Source organism: Chaetodon auriga, chromosome 21 (assembly GCF_051107435.1).
Source record: "Chaetodon auriga isolate fChaAug3 chromosome 21, fChaAug3.hap1, whole genome shotgun sequence".
In the NCBI taxonomy this organism is placed as follows: Eukaryota; Metazoa; Chordata; class Actinopteri; order Chaetodontiformes; family Chaetodontidae; genus Chaetodon; species Chaetodon auriga.
In genome coordinates, this window is record NC_135094.1 from 7,522,297 (window position 1) to 7,548,831 (window position 26,535).

General features: G+C 42.2%; 1 protein-coding gene across 3 annotated transcripts; it reads right to left on the reverse strand.

The window, feature by feature from the left end:
• Positions 1 to 2,429: 2,429 nt before the first annotated feature.
• On the reverse strand, positions 2,430 to 26,116 carry dnajb6b (DnaJ heat shock protein family (Hsp40) member B6b). Of its 3 annotated transcripts, none has more exons than XM_076761713.1 (10): positions 25,985 to 26,116; positions 18,398 to 18,520; positions 16,442 to 16,551; positions 15,596 to 15,670; positions 15,355 to 15,459; positions 12,169 to 12,306; positions 11,934 to 12,081; positions 11,487 to 11,557; positions 5,271 to 5,429; positions 2,430 to 3,389 (listed from the first exon to the last, which is right to left on the reverse strand). In XM_076761713.1, exons 2-10 carry the CDS (start codon positions 18,460 to 18,462, stop codon positions 3,280 to 3,282), a joined length of 981 nt encoding a protein of 326 aa, XP_076617828.1. In that variant the 5' UTR covers positions 18,463 to 18,520; positions 25,985 to 26,116; the 3' UTR covers positions 2,430 to 3,279. The 3 variants fall into 3 exon arrangements, with proteins under 3 accessions (XP_076617828.1, XP_076617826.1, XP_076617827.1); XM_076761711.1 differs by having other exon boundaries at positions 3,144 to 3,389; positions 15,355 to 15,456; positions 25,985 to 26,110; XM_076761712.1 differs by lacking the exons at positions 2,430 to 3,389; positions 5,271 to 5,429 and having other exon boundaries at positions 10,984 to 11,557; positions 15,355 to 15,456; positions 25,985 to 26,110.
• Positions 26,117 to 26,535: the final 419 nt, after the last annotated feature.

The following is a 26,535-nucleotide window of genomic DNA, read 5'->3' on the forward strand; positions in this document are numbered from 1 at the left end:
CAATCTGCACCATTCAATAAACAGGCTTTAGCTTTAGCTTTAGCGCTGACACCAAACAAACCTCAAAACCAGGACAATCAGAGCAACATGTTTTGTCTCTGGTGTTTTGATTTGTGTGTGTCTCCATGTATTTTCTCCCCAAACTTTACTCAAAAGCGGTGCGTGCACAACGTCAGGCCAGCCGGTGCATTCTGTGTCACTTCACGTCTTGCTCTGATTGGCTGGTTTGTAGACGAGCTTCGTAGCAGCAGACACATTGAGAGAAATCGCTCTTAAATTTCTGACTTTTTCTTGATTTTTGCCACAGGCTGTTCTTGCTTGCCAAAACTTCAAACGGAGCCTTTTTGGATGTGTCTCACAGTGTGACTGACGACCAAAGATTTCACCACGTTTCTCTCATGATTGGCAGCTTTTGTCTCAAACAGCCTAAAATCTGTATCACAGTAATAAAACACGATTGATTGGTACAACTCATTTTTCCATTTATAGCGTGTGCAAAGAATTTAAGGTGGTACAACAAATGGCAAACATAACAAAATGACCTATTTCCAATGTGCCACTGTCACTTTTTATGACACGTTTACATTTATTTTAACACATTTTACTTCATGCTGCTGTGGAATAATGATGAATAGACCAACCTTCATTCATGTGTTTATACAGAACAATTGCAGCTGCCATTTATCTTGTTTCATTTTATACCTTCGGTCTGTCTGTCTGTCTGGTTCTACTGTATTGAGTGTACATACTTACATTTAACATCATTCCTCTCCGTGTGGTGGTGGTGGGTGTCGGTCGGTGCTCTGCTTCACTCGGGTGAAAGTGGGTGATTTTTCTTTTGAAAGGAGGCAGACTGTGGCTGACAGGGAGCTTGACAGTGAGCTGTCGCTCCGCTCTTCGCTCCTCAGGAGGTAGATGTCCTCAGAGTGGAAGTCAATAGGAGGATTTCACTTTTTTTTTTTTTTTTTACTATTTTTTTACACCCAGTCAGAAACAGTTGTGTAATGACTTTAGGAGGAGGAGGGCTGTAAAAAGCAAGGCAATGGAGGGAGATGGGCCACTGCCTCGAAACTGTTTAATTAAACCCTCAGAGACTACTGGCTGCATGGGAACAAGGGCCAAATGAGTTGCTGGGTCATGTGCATGCGTTCTGCCACATGAATAATACAAAACACTGCAGTCTCATTCAAAATAATCTGAGAATACTGCTGCTTCCACGACTCTGTGACAGGAACATCCAGACTGCTTTGAGTCTGTCTGTTCAACACTGCAGCTCAGGTCACCTCACAGCGGAGACAAAGAAGAAATATGAGTTGATGGAGAGTTATTTGATGCTTATTTTTCACTTGATTAAATATATTTGTGTTGTGTTTAAAGTTTGCATAAGAAGTGTTGTTGATGTAGCTTTGGAGCAATTTTATTAAAGCTGCCCTGTGCAGTATTTTTCAGTTAACAGTGGATCAAATGACTGTGTGTAATGTGAAGTGGGTCGGCCACAGTGACGAATCAGAAACATGACTCCAAATCAAAGCTAATGTGTTGAGGCCTGGTTGAGCGAATAACAATGTAGAAATGCCGAAAGCTGCAGTTCCTCAAATGGCCACTTGAGACTTGAGATTTTTGGATAAACGTTTGCAGCTTTACAGCACAGAGTGAAAAGACGCGGTTTGAGAGTGCAGGTTTCAACGTCTGCGGTGCTTCTTATCCTTTACGATGAAGTTGAAATATATGGCTGTTTTTAAAACTCAGTACAGGTTATTGTTCCTCAGGCAAGAAGTCCTTCAGGGTGAGAAGTTTGAAATGTTTACCGTCAGAGTTTTGTGCTCAGCGCTTTGTTTTACGTGCCTGCACTGTGTGTGTGTGTGTGTTGGGGTAACAGTATTACTGTCGATGATAGGAACAGGATTAACAACTGACTCCTGATCCTTTAGAAAAGGTTTTCAGAGAAAAGAACCAGAAGTTTGAACCATTCTTCAGTTTAAAGATCTGTTTGGCATTTTTACTAACCTGAAAAATGTGCTGATGTCCAGAGGCTCCGTGGAGCGATTTACAGCTGTGAGACCTGCGAGCGACGTTTATTAGCTATCAGCTGTATTTTATGGCATGATTTTAGTTGATTTAAGGTATGATCAGCCTTTTCTTTATTCATGCACCAATTGTATTGCATTGTTTTTTAATCTAGTGGCCGGAGGTGTTCCTGAACTACACTAATGTAATCTCAGAGCATGTGTGACACAAGACACTGATCCCCAAACTGATCCTGATGGTCAGGCCAGGACGATGCATAGCGGGTGTGTGAGTGTGTGTGTAAATGGGTGAATGTATGTATATAAATGTAGCTATTTACCATTTATATTCATCATAGGACACAGCAGGATACTATGGAATACAATAGAAGATTGACCGCCCACCAGGACATGTTTTTCTTTAAGCATTTATTAGGAGGAGTCCATAGAAAATGGACATTTCTGAGACATTTCCACTTGCAGTAATCACGAGAACGTGTCAAGGACAGCTCTGATGAGGGAGTTTCAGTCTTCGAAATCTTTTACAAAAACACCTGTGGAAGGTTAACATGTTGCTGAATCCACTCTGAAGAAAATAATGACTTTGAGAGGGGTTAAGAGCTATTTTTCACCCTGTGGGAGTCGTTGTGAAAGAGTGGATAATGTTACCGCCGCAGTGTTAATAGTCACTTTTCATGTATGATGGAGGAGTGAGGAGAACATGCTCATCTCTGTCTGTCATAAAACTCACTCTTCAGTGCTTCCATCCTGCTCTACTCTCACACTGTCTAGATAGCCTTTTCCCTCCTCGTCTCCGCAGAAAAAAAAGTAGCTTGACCTCCGCCTGTTCTCACACGCTATACAATATTACTGCAATCATTTTCATGCTCGTCACAAAAACAAGGCTGCGGCTGCAATTCTCCGTCCACCTGAACTCTTTCAAACGCACTCTCTGAAACACTGTAAAAAATCCAATCACAGGGGTTTAATTAGGGTTCTGAACGCTCACTGTACATCCACAGGGCCCACCCACAATAAATACAGCAACAGCTAGAGCTCAACTACTAAAAATGGACAAAACAAAACATTGACGTGAGGTCTCTGCAGGCTGATGGAAGCAGTTATGCAGCTGATAGAGGAGGGGAGATACGGCGCAGCAGTGGGGACGTCGGGCCTGCGATACATAGCAATGATGAACTACTGCCACGCATGATTGATGGCACCTCTGCCAACAAATACATACGTGGGCGTGTGTCTAAGTGGTTGAGGCTGTTTAAAAAAAGGCGCCGAGTCCACCAAACCGAGGGAAGAGTCGAGGAGCTCTTTTCTTTTTGGACTCTGCCTCCTTTAGCCACAGTTTCTTCCTCTTGGTGTCTGTGTGTCCTGCAAAAATAAAAGCAACACGATCATTAAAACTTCCTAATAAGACAGCCTTTATTTCGAGTCTCTAAGCTTTACCTAAAGGCTTAATTAATCACTTACTAATGCTTTGTAGATCTTATGTTTTGCCAGGTTGTGACTGAACAACATTTTTACTATTTTTAGAAATACACTTATTCACTTTCTTGCTGATAGTTATCTTAGGAGATTGATCTCACTCTCATGAAATATGAAGCTGGAGCTAGCAGCCAGTTAGCTTACATTAGCTTAGCATCAAGAGTGGAAACGGGAAACAGCTAAAATTCACCTTCCAGCATCCTGAAAGCTCTAAAGCAGTAAGTAAGATATTTATCTTGTTTGTTTAATCTGTGAAAGAGTAAAAACGACATGTCACAGACTATTTCCTGGCCAGTTGCTGTAACTTCCAGGCCAGGAAATAGTCTGTGACATGAACCTCACGTAAAGAAATTGACATTTCCGCTCTTTGATTTTTTTGCACCGACGAAACAAAAAAGGTATAACGAGCTCTCGAGGTGCTAGTCGGTGGATTTTGTCATCTAGCTGTTTCCACGTTGCCCGTTTGATGCTAAGCTACGCTAACCATCTGCTGGTGCTGTAGCTTCGTGTTTACCGGACAAACATCAGAGTTGCATCAATCTTCAGGAAGAGACTTCCCAAAATGTTAAACCTTTCCTCTCATAATGTCAAACCAAGAGTCCATCATTTTCCAGAAAAGTTATATGTCTTCTGTTTGTAATATCTGTAAACAAAATGAGCGTCCGTGCTTGGTTGAAATGATTTCACATTCATTTCACTCTGGGATTTATTGGCTGTGACGCTTTCCTAAACTATTTTTTTAAGTGTTGACCATCAATCCAGGTGAAATCAGAAAGGTGTCACCTGATTTCACCTGAGTAAAACCCACATAAAATGTACTCTGAGTAAACGTTTGTTGTTGCCCGTTCGCAGTTCTCTCCTATTTTATTTATTATTTATGAGGCACTTGCGAGTCCATAGCTGCTGTCAGTTCCAACAAACATTTCACAGTCGGATTACTGCTGTGAAATGAACCATCATGCAGCGTTTGACACCTTCAGAATCCTAATAAAATGCATTTTCTAACATAATTTCTTCCAGTTGTTTTCTTTTGTTTGGCTTGTTTGTGTTATTTCAGTGTACAAATTGCACTGAATGTATACCACACACACACACACACACACACACACACACACACACACACACACACCGTCTGCTGTCTGTCCAAAAAAAAAAAACAAAAAACTATAAAGTATTAGTACGTTATATTTCATCCTGTGATGAAGCCGTCAGTTCCAGTGTCTAAACACTTTGTAAAGAGTGACTTATTAGAAAGTGGCACAGATTATTCTCACACTTAAAACTTTTAGTTTCAGCCGGCAGCAGTATTTAAACACACGCTCTCCGAGGGCCCATATTTGAGTAGTTTGTGTCATTATCTCAGAAAAAGAATTAGGGCCTTTATTTGCATCCCAGCAGGAAACATGCACGCTTAAATTAAAGGTTCCCCCCTTTAACTAGCGAAGCTGCTCTTCTAAAACCTTCAGCCGCTGCGTGCTGCAGATAATTGCTCAGCTTTTGTGCGCGACTTCCTGACCCCGCGAGGGAAAACAGAGGGCGACCTCTGACCTCTGGTCGTTACTGCAGCATAGAACAGAGCCGCCTAATGAACACCTCTGTCCTCGGTGTTTACATCTGCCAATCAGACACGCCACTCTTCGTCACCGTCCTTTGTGCGGCCATCAGACACAAAAGCAGACAATTAGCTGCGCTTATTAAGGCTCTGCTCTTAAAAGGAGAGCTTGTGCGCTGGTAATTAATCAGGCCTGCTGTGGCGGGTGGGCGGACCTCTCGTTAGTCCCAGGCTCTGTAGGCCGTGCTCCTCCTCTTCCTCTGAGGGGTTTTGGGCGGAGCTCCTCAGGTAGCGCTGGTGCAGGCCGAGGCCAGGAAGTGCGTTCTGTCTGCGGCGACGAAACTCTTCCTCCAAGGGGTCTTCGGCTGAAACGTCTGTGGGTGTGGAAAGAGCAGAGCAGAGCGGGGAATGAATCACACCTAAAGCCTCTCTCCTCGCTGTCTGGATGGATGGCCTGAGGTGTTCAAACCAACATTAAATCTGTATTTTTTTATTTTTTTTTTTTCCAGTGTAACGTCTTTGAATTTCAGCCTTCTGACACGAGGTGTGGTGCGAAAAAAAAAAAAAAAAAAGAGTCAGCTGAAAGGAAAACATATTACCTTGTGATGCCCTTGGCAGTGTGAGTACAATCAGACAGGAGAAAAAACACACATCTATTACAGCAAGTTGAGCACAAGTGCAAAAAGGCATATTGATGTAACCAACATGAAACAACAAAGATGATATAAAACAAGAAGTTCAAAGAGCCCCTGAGGCCATATAGACCCCTCCCTCCTTTCAACCATATATTTCATTCATATTTCATCTGCCTGACTTCATTGTGATTAGTCATGTAAATAAAATGAGATTTGGTTATTCTTTTCTCTAGGTAATTTACATTTATATTGAATTAGTGGCAGGCAGGGTATGGGAGGGGGGATGAGGTTGGGGGGGGGGGGGACTTATTATGCTGCGAGATTACAGGCAGATCTCATCGCCATTGTGTTGTGTAATTAAGGCAGTGGAGAGGAGAAGAAAGGGGGCCAGATGCTCGCCGTGCTGAACCTGGTCCCATTTAGAGGAGATCTGCACCAGCGTTTCAAAATCCCCGGCACGGCGCGTAACAGCGCAGCCTTAAAGACATCAGGAGCCATTAGAGACCTGGCAGCTTTGTTCGACATACCTGTGGGAGCGCGAGCCCCCTCAACGTAAACATATTGTCATTTTAATCATTAATGTACATGGGAGACTGTGTGCTGCGACACTGTCCTCAATGTTATTTTTCCTCCGCTTTGTGTGACATTTTGGAGGCAGATGCACCTCTTTCAGGTGGAGCTCAAGGGATCTGAGGCTGCGTGTTGCTCAGGTCTTAACAGAGACAAAGACATCACTGGATTTCAATTCTCTCTGAATAGGAATCTTATTACTGCAGGACCTCCATTTTGACCCAAGTCTGCTTCTTTGTCACAAACCCTTTTCGAGTGAGTTAAGGTCGAAATTGGGTAGTTTCTTGCTGGAAACACCTAAACTTTAAAGGTGATTTATGTTGCTTTGGCGGTGGATTGCAAAGAGTTTGCAAATCAGCTTTTTAAATCGAACACACTTTTAAAAACACAGAGTTGACCCCTGCGAGGAGAGACCAGCGCCCGGTGGAGCAACAGAAGCAGGACAATTGGTGGCTTTACTCTCAAGGTTGCTGCTACTTGTTCTCTATCCAGCTTTGGAAAAACAGCTAATCCCAACCTGCATTTGTCTGGTGATCCTATCAAGTGAAGTTAGACAGCTGGATTAAGCCAACGCGTATGGGACTGGGAGCTTGTGTGCTTTGTTCCAGCCCTCCTTTGCTCCAGAGGATCAATATTTGCATCTATTATGGGCCTGGACGATAAGATTCCTTCCGCTATCAAGTCGCATAATCCATCATCAGTTAATTAATTTCAACAAAAACAATATCAAAGAGCAGCGATGATAATGAGATCTTTTAGTGCTCGTAAAGGCAGCCTTTTATTTTCTGGTCTTAATTTGAAAAGCAGTCGAGTTCCTGGATGCTTTCATTTGCAGCTATTGTCTCGGGAGTGCCTGTCGTTTGTCTGCAGTGCTGTGTGTATCTGTAAAGGCTGTTTGATACACACTGTCCAGACTGCAACAGGAGCGTGCACACGGGCGCAAACACCCGGGTTAACGCCTAAACACACACAAACACAAAAATCTGTTCGTGACAGACAAAAGCAGCCTCACTTGCAGCAGGCTGGAGCCTAAAGCCGAAAATAAATCACTGTTCAGGAGGAGGCTAACGCTACATGACAACTACAACTGTGGACCAGATTATTTTCAACAGTCCACCTTCCCCCGGTTCAAGACATGTGGTGTGGTGCTGATGTGAGGCCGCTGCTGAGCACAAAGATACAGTCTGTGTCCTTGTCCAGACACAGTCGAAATGAAACTGGCAGCTTATCTTTGCCATCGTTCATAAAGTGGCCAGCAGCTCCGGGCCGATTCCATGTTTCATGCTAAGCTGTCAAGCAGACGAGGTGGGTGGGTGGGTGTGGGGGTTAAGACCGGATGCTGCTCTCTGCCAACAGGAAGCCATCTTTCATATATGGGGAAACTGGTGGACAGGAAATGACAGTATTGTGTGTCGTACTGGGATGGATGGATGCAGGAGGAGAGGCTGCAAGACGTTATATCTAACAAGAAATACATAGATTTTTTTTAATTAAATCAAAACTAATAAAAAGTGTACTGACACTCAAATATGAATTACTGATGAATACATTGAGGAAATTAAAGTTTTCACATTAAAAATCAATTAAACAAACATGCTTATACTAGAAGTGTGTCACGTGTTGCTGCAGTCGTCCTGCCCATCACTGTCTGCCTTCAATATATCTCATTCCCTGTTGTGGAAATGGTCGTTCAAGTCAAGTCATGTTGTCTTTTGTATACAAACAGCGTCATCTAGTGGCCTCACGAGGGCCCACCTTCAAATTCTGATGTCTGGTAAATGGCAGCTTTTTTTTTTTTTTCTTACAGGGACATCTCACACTGAACTAAGGACGAAAGGGTTTCATTTTCCTTCCGCTTATTATTTTACATTATTTCTTTGATTGTACATGTCATCTAAAGCAGTGAAGCCCAACCTGGAAGTTTGGGGTCGGCAGCTGTTCGCGCCAAACATCATTCTCCTTCATGGACTCGTATCTTAGTTTAATCTAAACACGCAGACGTGATACACACGTTTTAAGATTCAGTGTGACTTACACTTCCGGAAAACGTCATTATCTCGGACGTCCATCGTGAAAAAGTGTGCGCAAATCCGCTTAGAAATCACAGATGAAAAGACGGTCCTTGAACTTGCCTGACAATCATCGCGTTTTAAAGTTTTCTTCGGTATCAAAGTAATTCAGTGACAGTTGTCTGTACGTTCACAGCTACATTGCCAACAGAAACCGCTAAAAGGTAATTCGGCATACTTTCAATGGTGCTAATTTTACAAAATTAAAAAATATGGTCAAGAAAAGCAGAGCAGAGTTTATGTATCCCACAGCTAACCCACTGCCTCCACGGCAATTAACTTCCTGTTTACACCCCCTAAATTATGGGAAGTGTAGATCCAAAAATTAGAGCCCGATTATCCAAAAAATAAAAGTAAGACAAATAATTTGTAATAATATTAATTAAAGTTATAACTTCTAGTTCTGGCACAAAATCACAACACCTCTATTGATCCAGCAGAGGGCGCTAGGGCATCATTAATATAACTCCTGCTCCTGCAACACCTCCTCAGCCGCTTGTCCTCCACACTGTGATCTCTGTAGAATAATTTAATCATGTAAATCTTTATTTTTGTTTTTATTTTCCAGCCTCCTCCGGGAAGTTAAATATGCGTACATGAAATTACGTCACGCTGACATATTTGTGTAGATCCTAAGATCATTAGCTGTGGTGAGATATTGCTGCTCACAATTTACTTCTAGCGTCATCATCTTGGTCTACAGCATCTGTTTCTATAGTACTCATCAAACCTATACAGGCACACGTAGAAACACACACCTAACGGGGGGGGGGGGCGTCCAGGCTATGTAAGCCATAGAGATTGGCGCAGGGCTGCAGTGTCACCTAGCAACAGGACTGCGCAAGCGCCGCTCCAATCAGCGCTGGAGAAAAGGGAGATTTAAAGACAAAAACATACACAGGCTACATAATGGAAGACGCGGCCTTGCAGCGTCAACACAGGCAACAAATTCCCAGATGTTGCGTAAAATGTCCCAGCTGTGAGCCGCTTCGGTCGTGTTGTTGAAGCCTTGAGTCTGAGCTGAAGGCCTCACCCTGCCCTTCTCTCTCTCCCCCCTCCTGACTCGTCTCTCTCAAAAATATGCAGCGAGGCTTGTGTAAATAAACTAGCCTCGAGCACATTCCTCAAGAAACACACACAGTCTTTTATGTACACAGTGACCTCTGAGCCAGCTGCGTTCACACACACCACGCACTTGAACTTCATGCGTAATGTTTAAAGCAGCACCCGGTCAGCACACGCAAGCACACCTTAAGTTTTACAACTGATCGGATTTTCCCGGCTGGAGGATGAGGCTTCTGGTTTGGCAGATAAATTTTGAGTCCTTTGTTTAGCTCTGTGTGTGTGTGTGTGTGTGTGTGTGTGTGTGTGTGTGTGTGTGTGTGTGTGCGTGTGTGTGTCTGCACAGCTCAGGTTGTGTTTGAGGGCGTATTCAAAGGAGGTGCACCATCAGCACTTTTACAAGCCCAGAAAAATGTCTGCATGGGAGGGGTGAACGTGAAACATGATGACGGCCACATGAGTCCACGGAGTGGGTGTCGCTTCCTTCTCACCTGGTCCGTAAAGGTAAAGGAAAAATACACACAGGCGTGCGATCATGACCATCTTGATCTTTTAGACAAATAATGAACAGGATTATTTTTGAGGTCACACGCAGGCAGCACATTACCGGTTTCTGTAGTGTCAGCGACCAAGCCCTAATGTGAGTCACCTGCGCTGGAACGGAGGCATTAGTAGGTTAAAACAATGCACACACGGTGAGCTGCGCACTGGGTGAGTGTACGAAAGAGGCAGCCGCTGTGCTTTCCTTTATTGCGGTTGTGTGAAGCAGGTTCAAACTGTCATCAGGCACAAGCACACACGCATCACACATCCGGGTGGAGTGAGACGATAAAAAGCCTCTCAAGCCAAAAAGAAACCACCACACACGAGACACCAGGTGACTGCAGCGGCCTTTCCACGGCGTTCCACAAACTGATGTTTATTGACCAAATCTGAACTCTTTATTTTGGTTTTCCTTTTTACAAACAATGAAAACTCCCCTGCGCGTCCTTCAAATGGTGTGAGGATGTGACGTGGTCTACGTTCACGGTTTGAGTTGCTGACAGAGTTACAGTGAAACTACGAAAGCAGCCTCCTGGAATCAGCAGTCATGCAGAAACACATGAAACACTGTTATTCTCTCTTATTCTTGTACTTTTAAACTAGGCCTTCCCTGGATTTAATAGGTTGTTTGCAGTCACGTGACATTCAATTCAGCCGGATGGCCGGAAGTGGAAGCTGCGACGGACGCGATGGAGGAAAGTGTGCTAGTTTAGATGAAATTAAGAGTTTTCACCCTTATGAAAAACAACTTTTGGTACTCGATTAAAGCTCCTGGTGCTTTCTTGGTTTGATCTGAGGAACCATAAACGAGACAAAACAGGCATTTTCAGTGTGTGTTATAGAGTTTCCTATGTACAAAATCACTTCCGGCCCTCCATCTGCACGACAAAAGAGCGGTGTGACGTCATCTGCAAACAACCTATTCTCAAATACACAAAAATAATGGAAAAGTAAACATTGTGTTCATTAATAATCTAAGTCATTCGTATTACACACACGCAAACATGGTAACGGCTAACAGGTTAGTTCAGGTTAAAGGACAGTAGGGCAAAGGTGTCAAGCTTTAATCATTCACTTGTTAAAGTTGGTCAAATGAAAAGAGCAAAAAATGACATGCGGAAGTCTAAATGTACAGCATCTTCTTTTCCTGCCACAGTAAGAAAGACAACATCAACCCCAAAAGGAAAAAAAAAGAGATATAACACATACCCAGCATTGTGCATACAGCAGAAATTTAAAAAAAAAAAAAACACAATTCAATTATTGCAGTAAACAAAAACACAAATTCCAGCAAAATGGTCCCCCCATAATAATGGAATAAATACAAATAAACAAATACTGTGAACATCTCTCTTGCCTCCGTTGCGGCTAAGCTAAAAATGAGAAAATTGTTCTTTGGGAATGAGATGCAGGAGGACAGAGGGACAAGAGACCAACTGCCGGCAGCAAACATAGCCACTGGGCGAGTTCTTCCAGGTGTGAAAACTGTATGTTGGCCAAATGTTGTGGCGAGATAATTACTTGTTGTCCAGTCTTAGGAGCTGCTCCTTACCATTAACTGTTAGGGATTTCAACTGACCGTCCTCCTCCACTTCTACCCGCTCCTGGCCGTTCTCCACGATCCTGTGACAAACACACGGAGGAGACAAGGAAGTCAGGCTGGTACACGTGCCTCAAAGAAACGCTCGGGAAATATGCTTTTTCCATTCCTTGCCAAGAGTTACATGAGAAGTTTGATATCACTCCCTTGTCTGTACAGGAAATATGAATGTACAGCCAGCAGCTGGTTAGCTTATCTGAGCATAAAGACTGGGGAAAACCTCTGTTTCCAGTCTTTTTGCTTAGCTAAGCTAAACTAAGCTAAGCTAGGAGGGCTGTAGCTTCAACGTTTACCGTAAAGACATGAGAACAATATCAAGCTTCTCATCCTGCCAGAAAGCAGACACGCTCATCTAAGCTATTCCTTTAAAAAATTCTGGGCTGTGTGACATTTAAGTACCGTTTCGTAGTGATTTTTCTGCCGTTGATGAACTTGGTGGAGGTCGACACAGATCTGAAGTTGCCCATTCCTCCTCCCCCACCGCCAAAAGATGAAGAAGAGAAGGAAGTGATTCCTCCTCCACCCATGTCTCCAAATGAGCTGAACCCTATAAAACAGCACATATTTAAAGTCAGAATGGAAAAGCATCATAAATCTACATGTGGAGTTACTGGATTTGTTGGGATGTACGCACCTGATTCGAACCCTGAGAAGCCAGGCCCAAACGCCGGGAAGCCCCCGAAACCAAAGAGCGACCCCCCCATCCTGCCTCGGCTTGCGGCCCTGTGGCGACTGTGACTACCTCCGAAGAAATCGTCAAAGGGGTCGTCAGCTGTGGACGGAAACATTAGATATATTTGTTAGCAAAAAGATGCTTTTTTTATACACATGGTGCATATTTGGAGCAAAATTAGCATTTATCTAGAATACTGGATCAAACCAATGAGCTGAAAGTCACTTCAACACTTTGGGTGCTAACTCTCCGTGGGTTTGTCACTACACTACAAAGTCATTTGATCCATTGTTAATCTCACATTGATCAGAGCAGCTTTGAGGCTGACTCTAGATCCCAACAGATACCCGATCATAGAAAAGCTGCGGTGGATGTCAGAGCACCAGTTTGTAATTTCTGGAACAATCTTAACCCTAAACTGTCAAAGTGCCCACCACTTAATTCTCATCCCAAAGCCCTGTGGACATGCTACTAATTGCGCGCTGCCAATCTGGGTCACCCCGGCAGGATAAGGCTGGATCGCTGGCACCATTTGCTGAAAGAAGACTCCTCCTTCAACCTTGAATGTACCGAGGCAGCGACAAGAAAGCTCTGTTTGTTCCCTCTGACAGAAAGCTTAAAATAAAAGTGTCCCCTGAACACTGTTGGAACTGCACCGCTGTCCATTTACTTGGAAGAAGACATTAGAGGAGACAGCTCGGCTCTCGCGAAGCTGTCAGCGAGACGGCAGCCATCAGTGGAAGACAGAGAGGGAGATGTAAAGCCTGAGAAAGGCTGCTTAAGCACTGGAATTCTGGTTTAATACTCAATTAATCCACAAAGGTGTCCCCCACCAAACAGACCCCAGTGTGATGTTTACAGATTTTTAATGTAGTGAGACCCACAGGTGACTGTTTGAGGCTTGTGTTTGATGTCATATGATTATATTCACATAAGCTGAAGAGGCATCTGGAAACTAGTAGTTGAGTGGAGGTGTTTCACTGTCTGGACATCTGGCCGACAGCCGGTGCTTAAGGAAAACTCTGCCTATATAACATTGCACAGGGTGTAATAGCACTGAGGAAAATAAAAATGGCTGTCAATGGGTTTTCATATTGTGCGTGTCCACCATAATGTCCAACAGCTGAGAACAACACGATATAAAAGAGGAAGGCAAGTTATGGTTTATTAATGTTTCGTTTAAATCTAATTGTTAGAAATACAGCAGCTGCCCGGGGAGATACTGCGGACCTTTTTCTTTTTTCTAATATTTCTGCAGTACATCCCACAGAAAGTATGTAAAAACAGTCTGTTGATATCTCCTTCTTGTCCCCTTCTTCACGTCCACTTGAGAATGAGTGCGTGCTGTTCTTGGCAGACGACTAAGCCCTCGTCATCGTTTGAATCTCCGTTTGTCTCAACAGACAGTCTGCTGGTCGCTCAGAGGTGGGTGAGTGACAGATCTACACGACCAGCTGCTGCTCAGTGAGGCAAGCTGCTGGACAATGCGGGACTGGGAGGGGAGTGGGGGGTGTTAAAAACATATCTGGACTCTCTTCCTATCTATGTCTGCCATCTTAAGGACAGTCAAGAAACCCAAAATGGTTCTTAACAGAAATCTATCTGAGTAAATACACTTAATATAGAGCTGGAATAAACAGATCCGGTGTCATACCAATCAAGCATAATAGAGGCTGTGAAAATAGCACTTGAACTTTGCTCTTCGGGTGCAGGCAGCTTTATGGTTTGGCTTTTTTTCCAGCGGTCAACAACAACAAGAACTCCTGTGCTCCACTGCTTTATCTTATCCATGTTAATACACCTCAGTATCATGAAGGCAGCTCATAAAAACAATCTGATAAAGCAGACGATGACTTGACTTTTCCCTACGAGCTCTAATTCAAGCATCACTTCTAATAAAACTCATATATTAGGTTACTCTTTTTTTTTTCCAGTGAGTTTGTGTTGTAACGCCACGTTTCACATGTGTTCTGACACATGGACACACACGGCGCGCACACACTTGGCGTTATTACATCTGCTTTTGTTTTAATACGGAAGCTATTTTTGAAAGCATTCCAGTTGAGTGATGTAGACGCTCAAATCCATCCTCTGCCTGCGTCTGAACTCCATATTTAGAGCTACACAGGGTGAACTGCACATGCTTTCCAATCAGCCTTTTGCTGAACCCAGACACCCCAGGAGAGCCGACAGAAGCTAAACTCCCATAACTACACTTAATACTAACCTAACCTAATACTGGCTAACCATATTTCACCTTAGCCAGCAGTACACAAGCTTTCAAGGATTATATATAAAACAAAAAGCTATCTTCATTTTGTACAAATGTAGTGGACAAGAGAGGAGTATCTGTTAGGAATATTAAGAGTAAGTGCTTTGAAGCTAATCACTAAGAAGTGGTTGCAAAAACATGTCAAAATAGATAGAAATGAAAGCATGTTCAACACATAGCAAAAAAGATTCAAAGATGTAGTACTGCCACTGATGATTATTTCTATTCTTAATTAATCTTCCTATTAACTTCCACTGATTTACAATTTCATTTAATTTGTATTTATGTGTTACATTTTTAATATTATTCTTATTTTTGCTTTTTCTTTTCACGGAGCACATTTCACTAATGGAAAAACTATTCTGTAACCATTTGCTTTCGAATTGATGACTCTTCATTCATAATTAACGAGTTTTTTTTTTAGAAGAAGCTGGAGTAAATTAAGAGGTCTAAACCACAGTTACTAGATGAAGGCTACATACTGAAGTTGAGGTGAACATCCAGCAGGGACACTCAGTGTTTTCCACCATGTGACATTTAGTGGCAGATGACCTCCTGAGGTGAGCTGTGCTTAGTGTATTGGAGATGCGCATTACAGTGCTGTGGGGGATTAGCACCAGGCTTTACAGAAGGTTTCCAGGGTCTAACGCTCCATCTCCCACATTTCTACACAGCAAGAGCTGTTAGCTAACAGCTAACAGGCAAACCAATTAGGAAACAGAAATATAAAGGGTTTACATGATTGATATGAAACTGGGACCTTGTGCCGATCAACGGCGCACAATTTGACCAGATAAAAGTTACAGCCATTAGGTGCAACCCACTCCTATGAATCACTTCAGTCCCTGTTTCTTCCTCCACGCCATCAGACTTACCAAAGAAATCTGCAAATGGATCTCTGCCGCCAAAGAATTCCCTGAAAACGTCCTCGGGATTACGGAATGTGAAGCCGCCGCCGCCAAAGTGATTATAATGGCCTCCTGTGAACACAAACAACAATAATGCTCACAAACTACACGACTGTTCATCGAAAACAGGACTACAAACAGCTATCATCACAATCGTCTCCATGGCAATGACAGGAATATTTTGTCATTTTGAAAGTCCTCTCCTTACCTCCTCCTCCTCCTCCTCCTCCTCCTCCTGAAAGGCCATCTTTGCCGTATCGGTCATAAATATCCCTCTTGTTTTCTGTTGTGGAAAAAGAAGCTCTTTAGATAAGACGTACCAGCAGTCTTCACACTGCATTGTATGTGTTAGCATTAGCATCAAGTTTGCTGCCCATTTTCACTGAGACCAAATCAACAACATTTCCGAAACACATCCAAATGATGTGCGTTTCATGCACATAATTCATCAGTTTGACCGCCTGCATGTCCACTTGTGAGTACTTGAAACTGAGCATCAGTTTCTGCTGTTCAACAGCAAAAAAGCACATTTACTGCACAGGTCATGCTGACATTTATGACATCAAATGACAAACAGAAAGCAGAAACTAAACCCACCGCAAGGACTCACAAGAGCTCCACACCCCAGCATAAACAATCCTGGCACTGTGCACCATAACTGCTTCTGGTGACTGAGCGTGTGTGGTACATAACGGGACTAATAAAATGAAAATGTACAGACTTCTGCTTTGTTCTCAGACCTGGGCTCTACTCGCATGTTTACAGCATTCCTCTGGTAACGACATCCACTTCAGAAACAGAAACATGACTGAATCCTGTTAGGCACTTTTTAATGCGTGATGAATTTTACTGGTCTAAATTTGTCCGTAGCACGGTAACTAACTGGTGACTGCTAACAACAAAACTCTGAAGCTGACCTGCTCTAGTGGTCAGAAATGGAAGTGCAGTAGAGGTGACAACAAATGTCTACTTTCAAATTCGGGGTGCTAGTGACGAGACATTTAAGTTGGCTGCTGTATATAACAGATGTTCTCCCTCTGCTGAAAAGCCTTACCGTCGGAGAGTACTTCATATGCCTCTGACAGCTCTTTGAACTTTTTCTCTGCTTCGTCCTTGTTGTCTGGGTTTTTGTCTGGATGCCACTTCAATGCCAATTTTCTGTAACTGAGATACAAAATACCATACAGTCAATATAAAGACATGGACATCAAAATAGAGACAAACACACACATGTTCGTCATACACTGTGTATGTGGCAAAGGCAAACAGTCAGTTCTTAATATGGATGATGGGAAATTTGTATGTATATATAACAAACATCCCCCCTATGAGAAACACAAATCCATATGCAAGTCTTTTTTTAGAGTTGCAACCATGCCTACACCAAACACACAGACACCAACCACCCCTCTATGTGCACACACAAATACATACATGCACACACTGTCCTTCTCCCAACCCAAGCAGAAATAACAAAGACAGCCTGAACTCCACTGACGTGCAGCGTAGGCTCGCACAGCAGCTTACGCTGCATCAGCTGTTTGTTTCTGAGCTCTGCAGCAGCACCGGCAGTGGACACACAGATGCTGTGGATGAGACTGAGAGTCAGCTAGCAAAAAGGCTGCACACAATCCAGGGATTGACCCCCTTATGGATCCATACTGAATAGTCTTTGTAGTCTAGGTCTTTGTTGTAATCTGTGACATTATCTGGCAGTCTAAAGCCTGGTCAATGGTCAACCAGCCAGGCTAAGTTGAACAATGTAATGTCACTGTTTGTAGTCAGAAGTCTGTATGTCCATGAGTAAAAGCTCCAGCAGCCATTATCTTGCTCTGAATACTCCAAAGTCTCTGAGGACAGTATTAACTCTTGCTCTCTTGGCGAAAATGTCAAACCAATCACATTTAATCAACAAACAAGACTATAAGAGCCTACAGCCATGCTAGCAGCTCTGTGAGTTCATGTCATACGGGATGGATGGCAGAGATGGCAAAGACTCCCATGTTAATCATTTGCTAATTAGCACTAAACACAAAGTACAGCTGAGGCTGATGGGAAGGGCATTAGTTTTACAAGTTATCAGTCATAAACAAAAGTATTGGACAAATTAAAAAAATGCTGACGAGGACAGCATGAGATGAAAAGTTAAGGGATCACCTCTGTTATTACAGTTCACCCTGGGGTGGACATGCATGTCTGCACCAGATTCCGTAACAATCCATCCAATGGTTGTAGAGACCTTTCACTCAAAAACACAATGGACCACAGTGGTGAACTGAATGACCGACACTGCCACCCCTAGAGCCAAACTGCTAGCATTGCAAATCAATCACAGATCAATAAGACAAAGCTGGGGTCATAAGATAAAGATTAGATTCATTGATTGGTGTTAGTTGAGATACTATTTGACTTTGGCAGCCAACAATTGAGTGCACAGAGAGAGGAGCCATGCAGCGTTCTTCATCATCTTTCTGCGCTGGATTCAAATTGGATACTCTTACACTGGTTGATTTGATCAGCAATAATCAGTCATATTCAATTGTTTCCTCCTCTCACACAATATTTGACTTTACTCAGAGATTTACTGCAATACCCTCAGCAGCTTTTAGTTTCCTCTGGGGCTCATGTCCTATTTCAAACAGGCTATTTCTGTCCCTAAGATGTGGATAGAACTTCAAATCATTGGAAACTCTTCACTTATCAAAACAAAATGCGCTAGCGAGAAACCCGAGCAGGTAATTAACCGTAACTGGTCTGTTCAGTGGGTGACTGTGATTGGTGGGTGAACACAGGGGGAAGATATTTGACAGCGGCAAGGTTACAGGAAGAAGAGTGGAAACTTTCTGCATTGCAGTCTGCTCCCTCTCTCTCTCCCTCTCCGCTCATGTTGGTTTATACAGCTTGAGGGGATATAATTAACCTATTACACCCCCCCGAGTGGCCAAGTTTTAACAACACCACCACCACCACCAGGGGAAAACCAGAGCAGAAAACAGTCAGGGGCACTTACGCTTTTTTGATGTCCTCTTGTGTTGCATTTTTCTGGACTCCTAATATCTGGTAGTACTCCACCATGGCTCTGTCTGTGTAAGTTCGTAGCTGCTGTCCTATGTGACGGTCTGCCGTGTGTCCTCTGTAGAAAGAAAGTTGAGTTCTGTTAAGACATGTTAGCTTGGAGAAATAAAGCCCAGCAATCTGTGACCGAGCGTAGTCATGTGTGACGGATGAGAAACCTCTCTTCCAGACCTGAGGGGTGAATTTGTTAAGGGGAGGGAGGGGCAATGGCTTTAAACAGAGTGGCAATACCCAACAATGTAATCAACTGCACTGAAATAGAGATTCAGGGAGGAGGACAGCTAAGCTAATTCAAGCCCAACAAAATTACATAATAAGCGGGTGATCATCCCTCACCCTGAGGCTGGAACAGAGAAAACGTGACTTATGGTTTACCTTTGAAATTAGGAGACCAGGACCATGAAGCATTTTTTTTAAAAACATGACTTAATGTTGAAGTTATGAAGTTAAGGCTCTCAAAAACAAGACAGGACAGGTCTAATGAAAAAGTATCAGAAGATATTCAAGCTGTCCAGATTTAGTTTCAGATTTCCAATTTTCTGCAATACTGCAACACAGAGAAGGTAACCTGCACCAACATATTGTCATTAAAGTCATGCCATCAAAATCTTTTCTGCACTCTGCATGTAGCCGGATAGATACATAACAACATCTGCTGCCAGCACATTGAGTGTTGATCTGGAAGCAAATACGAGGAAATATCAAACTACTAAAAGCAGCAGAGATCTGACTGTTTGGATGAGCTTCATGGTGTAAAACTATTCTGCAGAACACAGAAAGAGACAAGCAAGACTAAGAGAAGAGATATCACATGACTGATCAAGTTTTGAGTTTTGAACCACCTTGTGGAGCTAACGTAAGCTTAATTAGCTCGCTAGCTACAGCTGATAACATCTGACAGTGACGGTTGTCATTTTAGCCGACAAAAATCATGGTTGCTTTTGTCCACCACTGTCTGAAATCAAGGAGCCATTGTTTCAGAAAACATTACAAATATCAAGTGTGGCATGCGAGAATGGAAAGCTAGACCTGCATAACAAAATACAGTCTTTAGCTGCTATCTTCCTCATGAAGGTTTCCTGAGGCTATCCACACCCGTTAATAATGACCTTTACAATCTACTCTAACCTACATTTTACCCTTTGTTGCTTAGTGTTTTCAGTGCATAATCCACTGATAACATATGCAAATCACATTCTGTGGGGAGCACGTTTTTGTAATTGTTTGTTAATGAAAGTTTAAGACTTTCCCACTCACATACTTTTACTGTGGGTGGGACTTGACCACAGTATGTCACAAGTTTTCTGTCAACACTGATACAAGCAGAGCTGGTTTTCAGGCTCTGCTCTGCGGTCCGTATGAAGAGGAGCTCAGCAGGAGATCTGTTTCTTCTCCCAGATTGAAGTTACATAGTTAAAAAATTAATCTCTGTATGCTTTGCCTAGGAAAGTCTTGTTTTACTTTAAAAAAAGGGAGAACTCAACCTCACACGACCTCACTTTTTAATATTAAATCGTACTACATCACGCTTAATAACATAGCTACTTTCCTCCTACACATAAATGAGTTTAAAAATAATACACCTGTAACAGAGCATGAGGGGAAACAAAAACAACACGTTAGGACATAAACCCACGCAATTCTGTTTACTGCGTGTCTTAAATGCATCATATGTAACTTCTGCCACTCGGGGTCTCTCAATCAAAACAATGACAAAGAAACAGGTACTTCGATGATGTTGTGAAGTAGCATGGGATCATGGGAGTCGGTGTCTTTATTGGGAGTCGTGTATCTGGTGTGACTGAGACAGAAATGTTCACAAACGAGGTAATTAAGTTTAATTCTCATTACATTTAATGGCGTTTAAGGACTCCCTTACTCATTCTGATGCATCACCTGGTGTGGGTCAAGGGGACCAAATTAAACGCAGTTATCTTGAATAAAATTAGGGATTTTCTGGGTTTGAACATTGTTGGAAACATTTGGGATAATGTAAGTACACAAGTCAAAAAATATGTAACATACTTGTCATTTTAAAGCAGAAGTGTTACACATACCTTCAACAGACCTCAGACAAATATCTGTGACACAACATGTCAACCAAAGCCTGATAAATCACCCAAAGTTTCTACACTTAAACAGACCTGTTTTCCCTCCAACAACTTAACGAACAATCCAACAACTCGACAGTTGCTTTGTGTGTCTTTCTCAGACAGGCAAAAATCACTCATCAGACAGCAACTGGCCAACTAAAATGAGGAAAATGCCAAGCAAACCCACAGTCGCCTATCATCAAGAGATATCTCAGCTATTGCACAAAAAAATGATATACAAACCAGTGAGGATTACTTACATTGGGAGTCCACTGTGTCCTTTTTGTTTGCTATTTATAACCTGTGTCCTTTGCCGTTAGATTGTGTTTGTGTGTGTTATGAGCATGTGGGGGGTTGGGGGTGTTTGGCACACGGCAGTGCCAGTGAGTGACTCCTGGTTGGAACATGGCGCAGGCACTCAACTCCTCTCTTTCAGATGCCTGAATCAGGCAGTAAGTCCAAATCTCCCTCTGACACTTCATTATCTGTCTCCTCATTTTCTGTTGAATTTGCTGATGTAAAAATCAAGTGTACTTCTACATCCCAGTACAGACCACAGCATACAGAGATATGACCCAGAAAGTCAACTTCCTCAGCCTTTTTCTAAAAAAAACCCCAAACCAATGTTCTGACTTCTATCATATTTAATGTATTTTCTTTCATCCCCCTCACTTCAGCCATTACTGACCCCCTCACCTCTCACCAGTCCCCTGCAGCAGCTGGGAGTTAATGGACACTAGTGCCTGCTAGTGATGTGTTTACTCATGGTTCTGTGCAGGGAGTGTATCCATGCATGTATGTGCATACTGATGCCTTGTGGTAGCATTACACAGCTAACCCAGATCTGGTGGATTCCTGCTCCTCTCAGCGTGAACCGAGCAAACAGATGTGGGTCAGACGATCCCATGATGCCACAGTGAACCAGAGGTGATGGTTCACAGAAAGAGGAAGTCAGTTATTACATTTTTAATTATCCTGAAATAAGCATTACAAGGATTCAACTAAATAATGAAGTTAACAATGATATGGGAGGTCTAAACTCTTGTTAATTAAAGCACACTCAAAGAAAAACAGATGGAAAAGCAGCATTTTCCCTATTCTGACATAATTTTGACAACGGATTTGTGCTGCGCATGAATCCCTAATCCATCTCTAACAAACTGACTTCATACATTTTTTAGCAAATTGACTGTGGGAACAGCTGTTCCCATAAACATTTGAACATTTAGCGATTTTCCCATTCAAGCCTATTTTAAGAGGAAATTACAGTGATTAATTACTGTTGTCTGCAAGGATTTCCTTCTGTTTTCATAGTGGTTTAAGAGCTGGTTGAAATAAAAAAGGCTGAAGTCAAAGTACCTTAAGTACCTTAAAGTACTTATTTCAAAAGTGAAGGTAGTAAAATCATGTAAATGAAAGTGATAGCCTGTTGAGAGAGAGGTGATTCACAAAGTAACCCTCTAAATTTACTGGTTGATCTTTAGTCTGACCCTGATGTACAACCTCAGTCTCACACTTTACAAATGCAACTGCACATAGATGGTAAGCAGCCAAAATGAAACCTCTATACAGGACAGAGTGTTTGACAGGAAGTGATCAGGTGAAGACCGCAGTAATGACTGCTTCTCTGTTTACAGTAGCCAGCTGCGGTGGTTTGGGTAACTAGGCTCACCACCTACACTTTGACAGGTGTACTGAGGACGACTGACTGAAGAGTATTTCAGGGCAGGACTCTCTGGAGGGACTGCATCACCCAGCTGGCTTTGATATAAGGGATTCCCAGGAGCAAAGGGTGGAAGATGCAAGAGAAAATCAATGGATGGATAGATGAATGAAGGATTACTCAATCATTTAAAAAAGAAGGTTGCCAGAAAGAAGAGCTTGCTGGTGTTCATGGGCTCAGGGCAGAGCTAATTAACAGAAGTCAACAGCAGGGGTTTGGTCTCAGTGTGACACATTAGTTGTAGGAATCTATGCAGGATTTTGGAGCAAACACATTCAGACAAGTTGAGCAGTGAGAGATTACAACAACATCTGCTCAGTTTTTTTTTTTGCCCCAGCTGTGCACTAATGATGTACCAAATGAGATCTCCCTTGAAGGGCCAATATTGTATAACAGTAGATAACTCAGACTTAAAGTCAAATTCTTGCAATGGTAAATCACAAGAAACTAGAGCAAAGCCAGGAAGGCAAAGACGTTAAGATGTTTTAAGTCATACCAACTTATTTATTTAGAGCATTTTTTTGTAGGGTACAGGAGCTACATTTTGCTTACAGTGTTTAACTTTGTCAATTCTTTGTCAAACTGTGCAAATAATCGATAATCACAGGGTAAATTCCATTAAGGTGCATCAATACTTTCCCTGACTCCAGGCTCAAAGGACAGGCTGGAACAAGTTTTCACCCACATTCAAAACACACTAGACCAAAGAATATTGCAAAATGTGACAACACATCATATAGATCAATGTTTCAGTGGGGCAGGATACTTTATAAAAAATAAAATAATAGTCAAAAATACATACATTTCCATCCATCCATTATATATTTATAAGTCAATATTGGCTAAATATCAGTCTGCTGATAGTTGTCAAAACCTTCCTGGGAGACAAACCTAAAACACTCTCTTAAAAAAAACACTCTTATGCAAAATATGCTATATAATTAAAAGAAGAGACATGACAGGTTAGGTGTCTTAATGCAGAGCTATTCAGAAGCTATCAGCAGCTTTATTCATTTTAATGTAGGCCAAGTGTGCACTGATTGGCTATATTGTTTATTATACAGAAATGAATATCAGATCAGATTCAAGTCGCAATGGAAACTCAGTATAAGAGGATACAGATCAAGATTGGAGGGCAACAACATGACAGGAATTTCCTGAGTTACGCCTTGCAACTAACTGTAAGCAACATAATGTCAGTATCAGCGGATTAACAGGGTATGGGCTCATAAAAGGTACATTATTGTTATAAAAGCTTTCACAATTTCTGTCTGCACAGCAACTCCCCCAGTTAATTACCTGAAAGCAACTCTAGGTTTTATCTCTTGATTAGAACCTCTGATTAGACTTTCCAGGACCTCTTTTGTTTGACGCGCAATTTGTCCCTACAGACTTCATTTTTTAGAGTAACTGCCTGCAAACTCAGAGTTACAAACTGAACACTGAGTACACAGTCACATCCAATGTGACTGCAGTCAACAAAGAAAGCAAGAGTAGGTCTGTCAGTGTTCACGAACACTCAAACGCCACTAAAAAACTGACACTGACAAGACAAGAGCACCGGACAAAACAGGCTCCCAGAAACCAGCACCTAACAAATCGCAGCTGACAGAACAGAGACACAGATGACAGCTGCACACAACACAATAATAAGCTTGTGCCTTACCTGAAATGATTCATAGCAACGAGTGGCGTGTTTGTGATTCAAACACGACAGAGTGAGCACATGATCAGCAGCTCATTTGAGTTTTCACTGGATTTTCCCCTTTACTTTCTATTAGTGGAAACATGTTCTAAGAGGTCATCATCCCAAGAAGACTTTGTTTACGGTAAACAGCAGTGAGCATTAACTCCTTGGACAGGGAATCTGTTCACAAATTTAAATATTCGTGGGACATAAAACCCAGAGGGAGAAGAGAAACTTATTAAAATTGATATGCTTCTTTTAGAAAAATTATTTACTGTTTCAGCAACAACCCTGCACCTGTTAAGACTGCATGTACCACGGGGTCTCGAAATAGTTGTTAGCACTGTAATTTCTTCTGCTTTACCCATACTTCATAAAGACGACACTAGCACAAGTCAAACCTGACTTATATGACGAAAGCGGTCAAACTGGTCAGCCTCAGGAGACCAAGACGCCCCTTTTTGTCACAAAATGACTGCATGTCAAACATTTGTATAGCTGCAAACCTATGAATATTGGTATTTACACAGCATACAGGATATTTCTAGACAAACTCTTAGTTTAATGCTAACAAGACTCATCTCACCTGAACATTTTCCTTTCCATTATGGTAGGTTGTAGTCTAGTCCAATAACCAAATAGATAATAAAATAAAGTCCACATTATTAGATTTTAATTTTAGTAGCAATCAACTGTTTGTGTCACTCAAAGGCTAAATATACCAAATTTAATCTGTTACAGCCTCACAGGGTTGCAACTAATGATCATTTTCACCATCAGTTCATGAGTAGATTATTTTTGTGATTAATCCATTTGTCTAATAAAATGTCAGAAAATAGTCTGTAACAAGTTTTCAGATCCCAATATGATATAAAAATGTCACATTGACAAGGATCCTGCAGCTGGAGTCTACAAATGTTTGGCTTGACATTTTGGCTTAATAAATGACTTAAGATTACAACTATCAACATCTGGGGCAATTACTGAGGGTCAGTTGCCTAGTTGATTATTGATCTATCTTTCCATTCACATTTGATATCATAAATTAAAGGCTCTTTGTAGTTGATCTACCAGCAAACGGAACAATATTCAGAATAAGGCTAGTTGCAGTTATTTTCCTGTATTCTGTCACACATATGCTTCCTCTATCGAGGCCTCTCGACAATGGCAACCACTGCTGAAAACAAACTGCAGCCTAAATTGAGGAACATGCAGACTAAATAAGTGTTTTTTCCTTCTGTAGCTGATGTTTGTGGACTTTCTGGAAGCTACTATAAAAAAATGGCCAGTCAGACATGACAGTATTGCTGTAACTTGTGTAACACAACAGACCAGTCAGATTAACAGAAACTTCCAGAAAGTCTCACGGCCGAATGAACTGTTTTAGAGATGCGCTCACATACGACATGAGGATATTAATAAAATCTCAAAAACGTTACATAAGGAGTGAAAACATCTCTAAAAATAGTGGCGTCGTAACTTTAATATTGGACTGATAGTCTCGTATTGCCAGACCTTCACGAGCAACGGTTGGACGTTTGGTGACAGTACGCTGCTAGCTACACCGGCAGTTTTTAGCATTAGCATAGCATAATTACCATAAACTCTAACGTGTTTGGGTATTGTTTAGGTACCACTGTAAGTTAGCTAGCTGCGGCTAAGTTAACGTCATTTAAGTGAGGATAGCTACAAAAGGAGGGAGCTCCTCTCATTGGTTATTCGTTAGGCTAAGGTTAGCTTAACGTTTGCGGGCACTTCGATCTGTCCTCAAACTGAAAACTAACTTGACCTACGTTTGTGGTGAAATGACGGTAATGTATAATTTATGACACCGACAACAGCGGGGGACATCAGGTTGCGACACCACAGCATCTCCACATGTAGCTAATGTTACTTGCGCCGATGCGACAGGAAACGGTAAACACATTCAGCGGTCTTTCGGCAGAGTAAAGCCGCACATGCAACACATGTAGTACTTATATTTTCACTAAAAACAAAAAAAAATAAAGGAGTGCTCACCTGTATGAAGGAACTCGTATCGGTCTCTGTTGTTGCTCTCTTCGTCTTCGCCTGAGTGCAGACCCTGTGACTACAGCCGCTGGTGGCTGTTCGCTGGTGATGTGGCTCCTGATAGCGACTAGCCCACTATGCTGCTGCTGCTGCTGCTTTCAAGTACTACCGAAAAAATCAGAGCTTCCAACGCTCTTCAAACCCGATAGAGCAGAGCGTTGGTGGGAGTGCTATTTATTATCTTCACAGACAATGTCAGTACTCAGTGGCTGCTGTCTGTGTCGAAGTTTGACTGTTTACAGCCCGAGTCTGACACTGCTTGAATGTGTGCGAGGCGAAGTGAGAGGCTAATTATTAAGCACTTTGGACAAGAATCCTAAGATGTAATTTGGTGTTTTTACCTCATTTTATGGCCTTGCCATGTTGAGGGCCCCTGTGTCAAATTCTATTCTTAATACCATAAATATTTTGGTTGATATTGTACTTGCATTGTGCATATTCTTAAACAAACCTGTTTTCATCAAGTTATATAAAACTAACATACTGTACAGAAAATCCAG

Coding starts and splice junctions, on each gene's coding strand:
- dnajb6b (XM_076761713.1), bottom strand. CDS start 18,462: ATGGTGGAGTACTACCAGATATTAGGAGTCCAGAAAAATGCAACACAA. Junction 15,671..16,441: donor ATATGAAGTACTCTCCGACG/GTAAGGCTTTTC, acceptor TTTCCACAACAG/AAAACAAGAGGGATATTTAT. Junction 3,390..5,270: donor GAGCCTGGGACTAACGAGAG/GTCCGCCCACCC, acceptor TTATTTTTGCAG/GACACACAGACACCAAGAGG.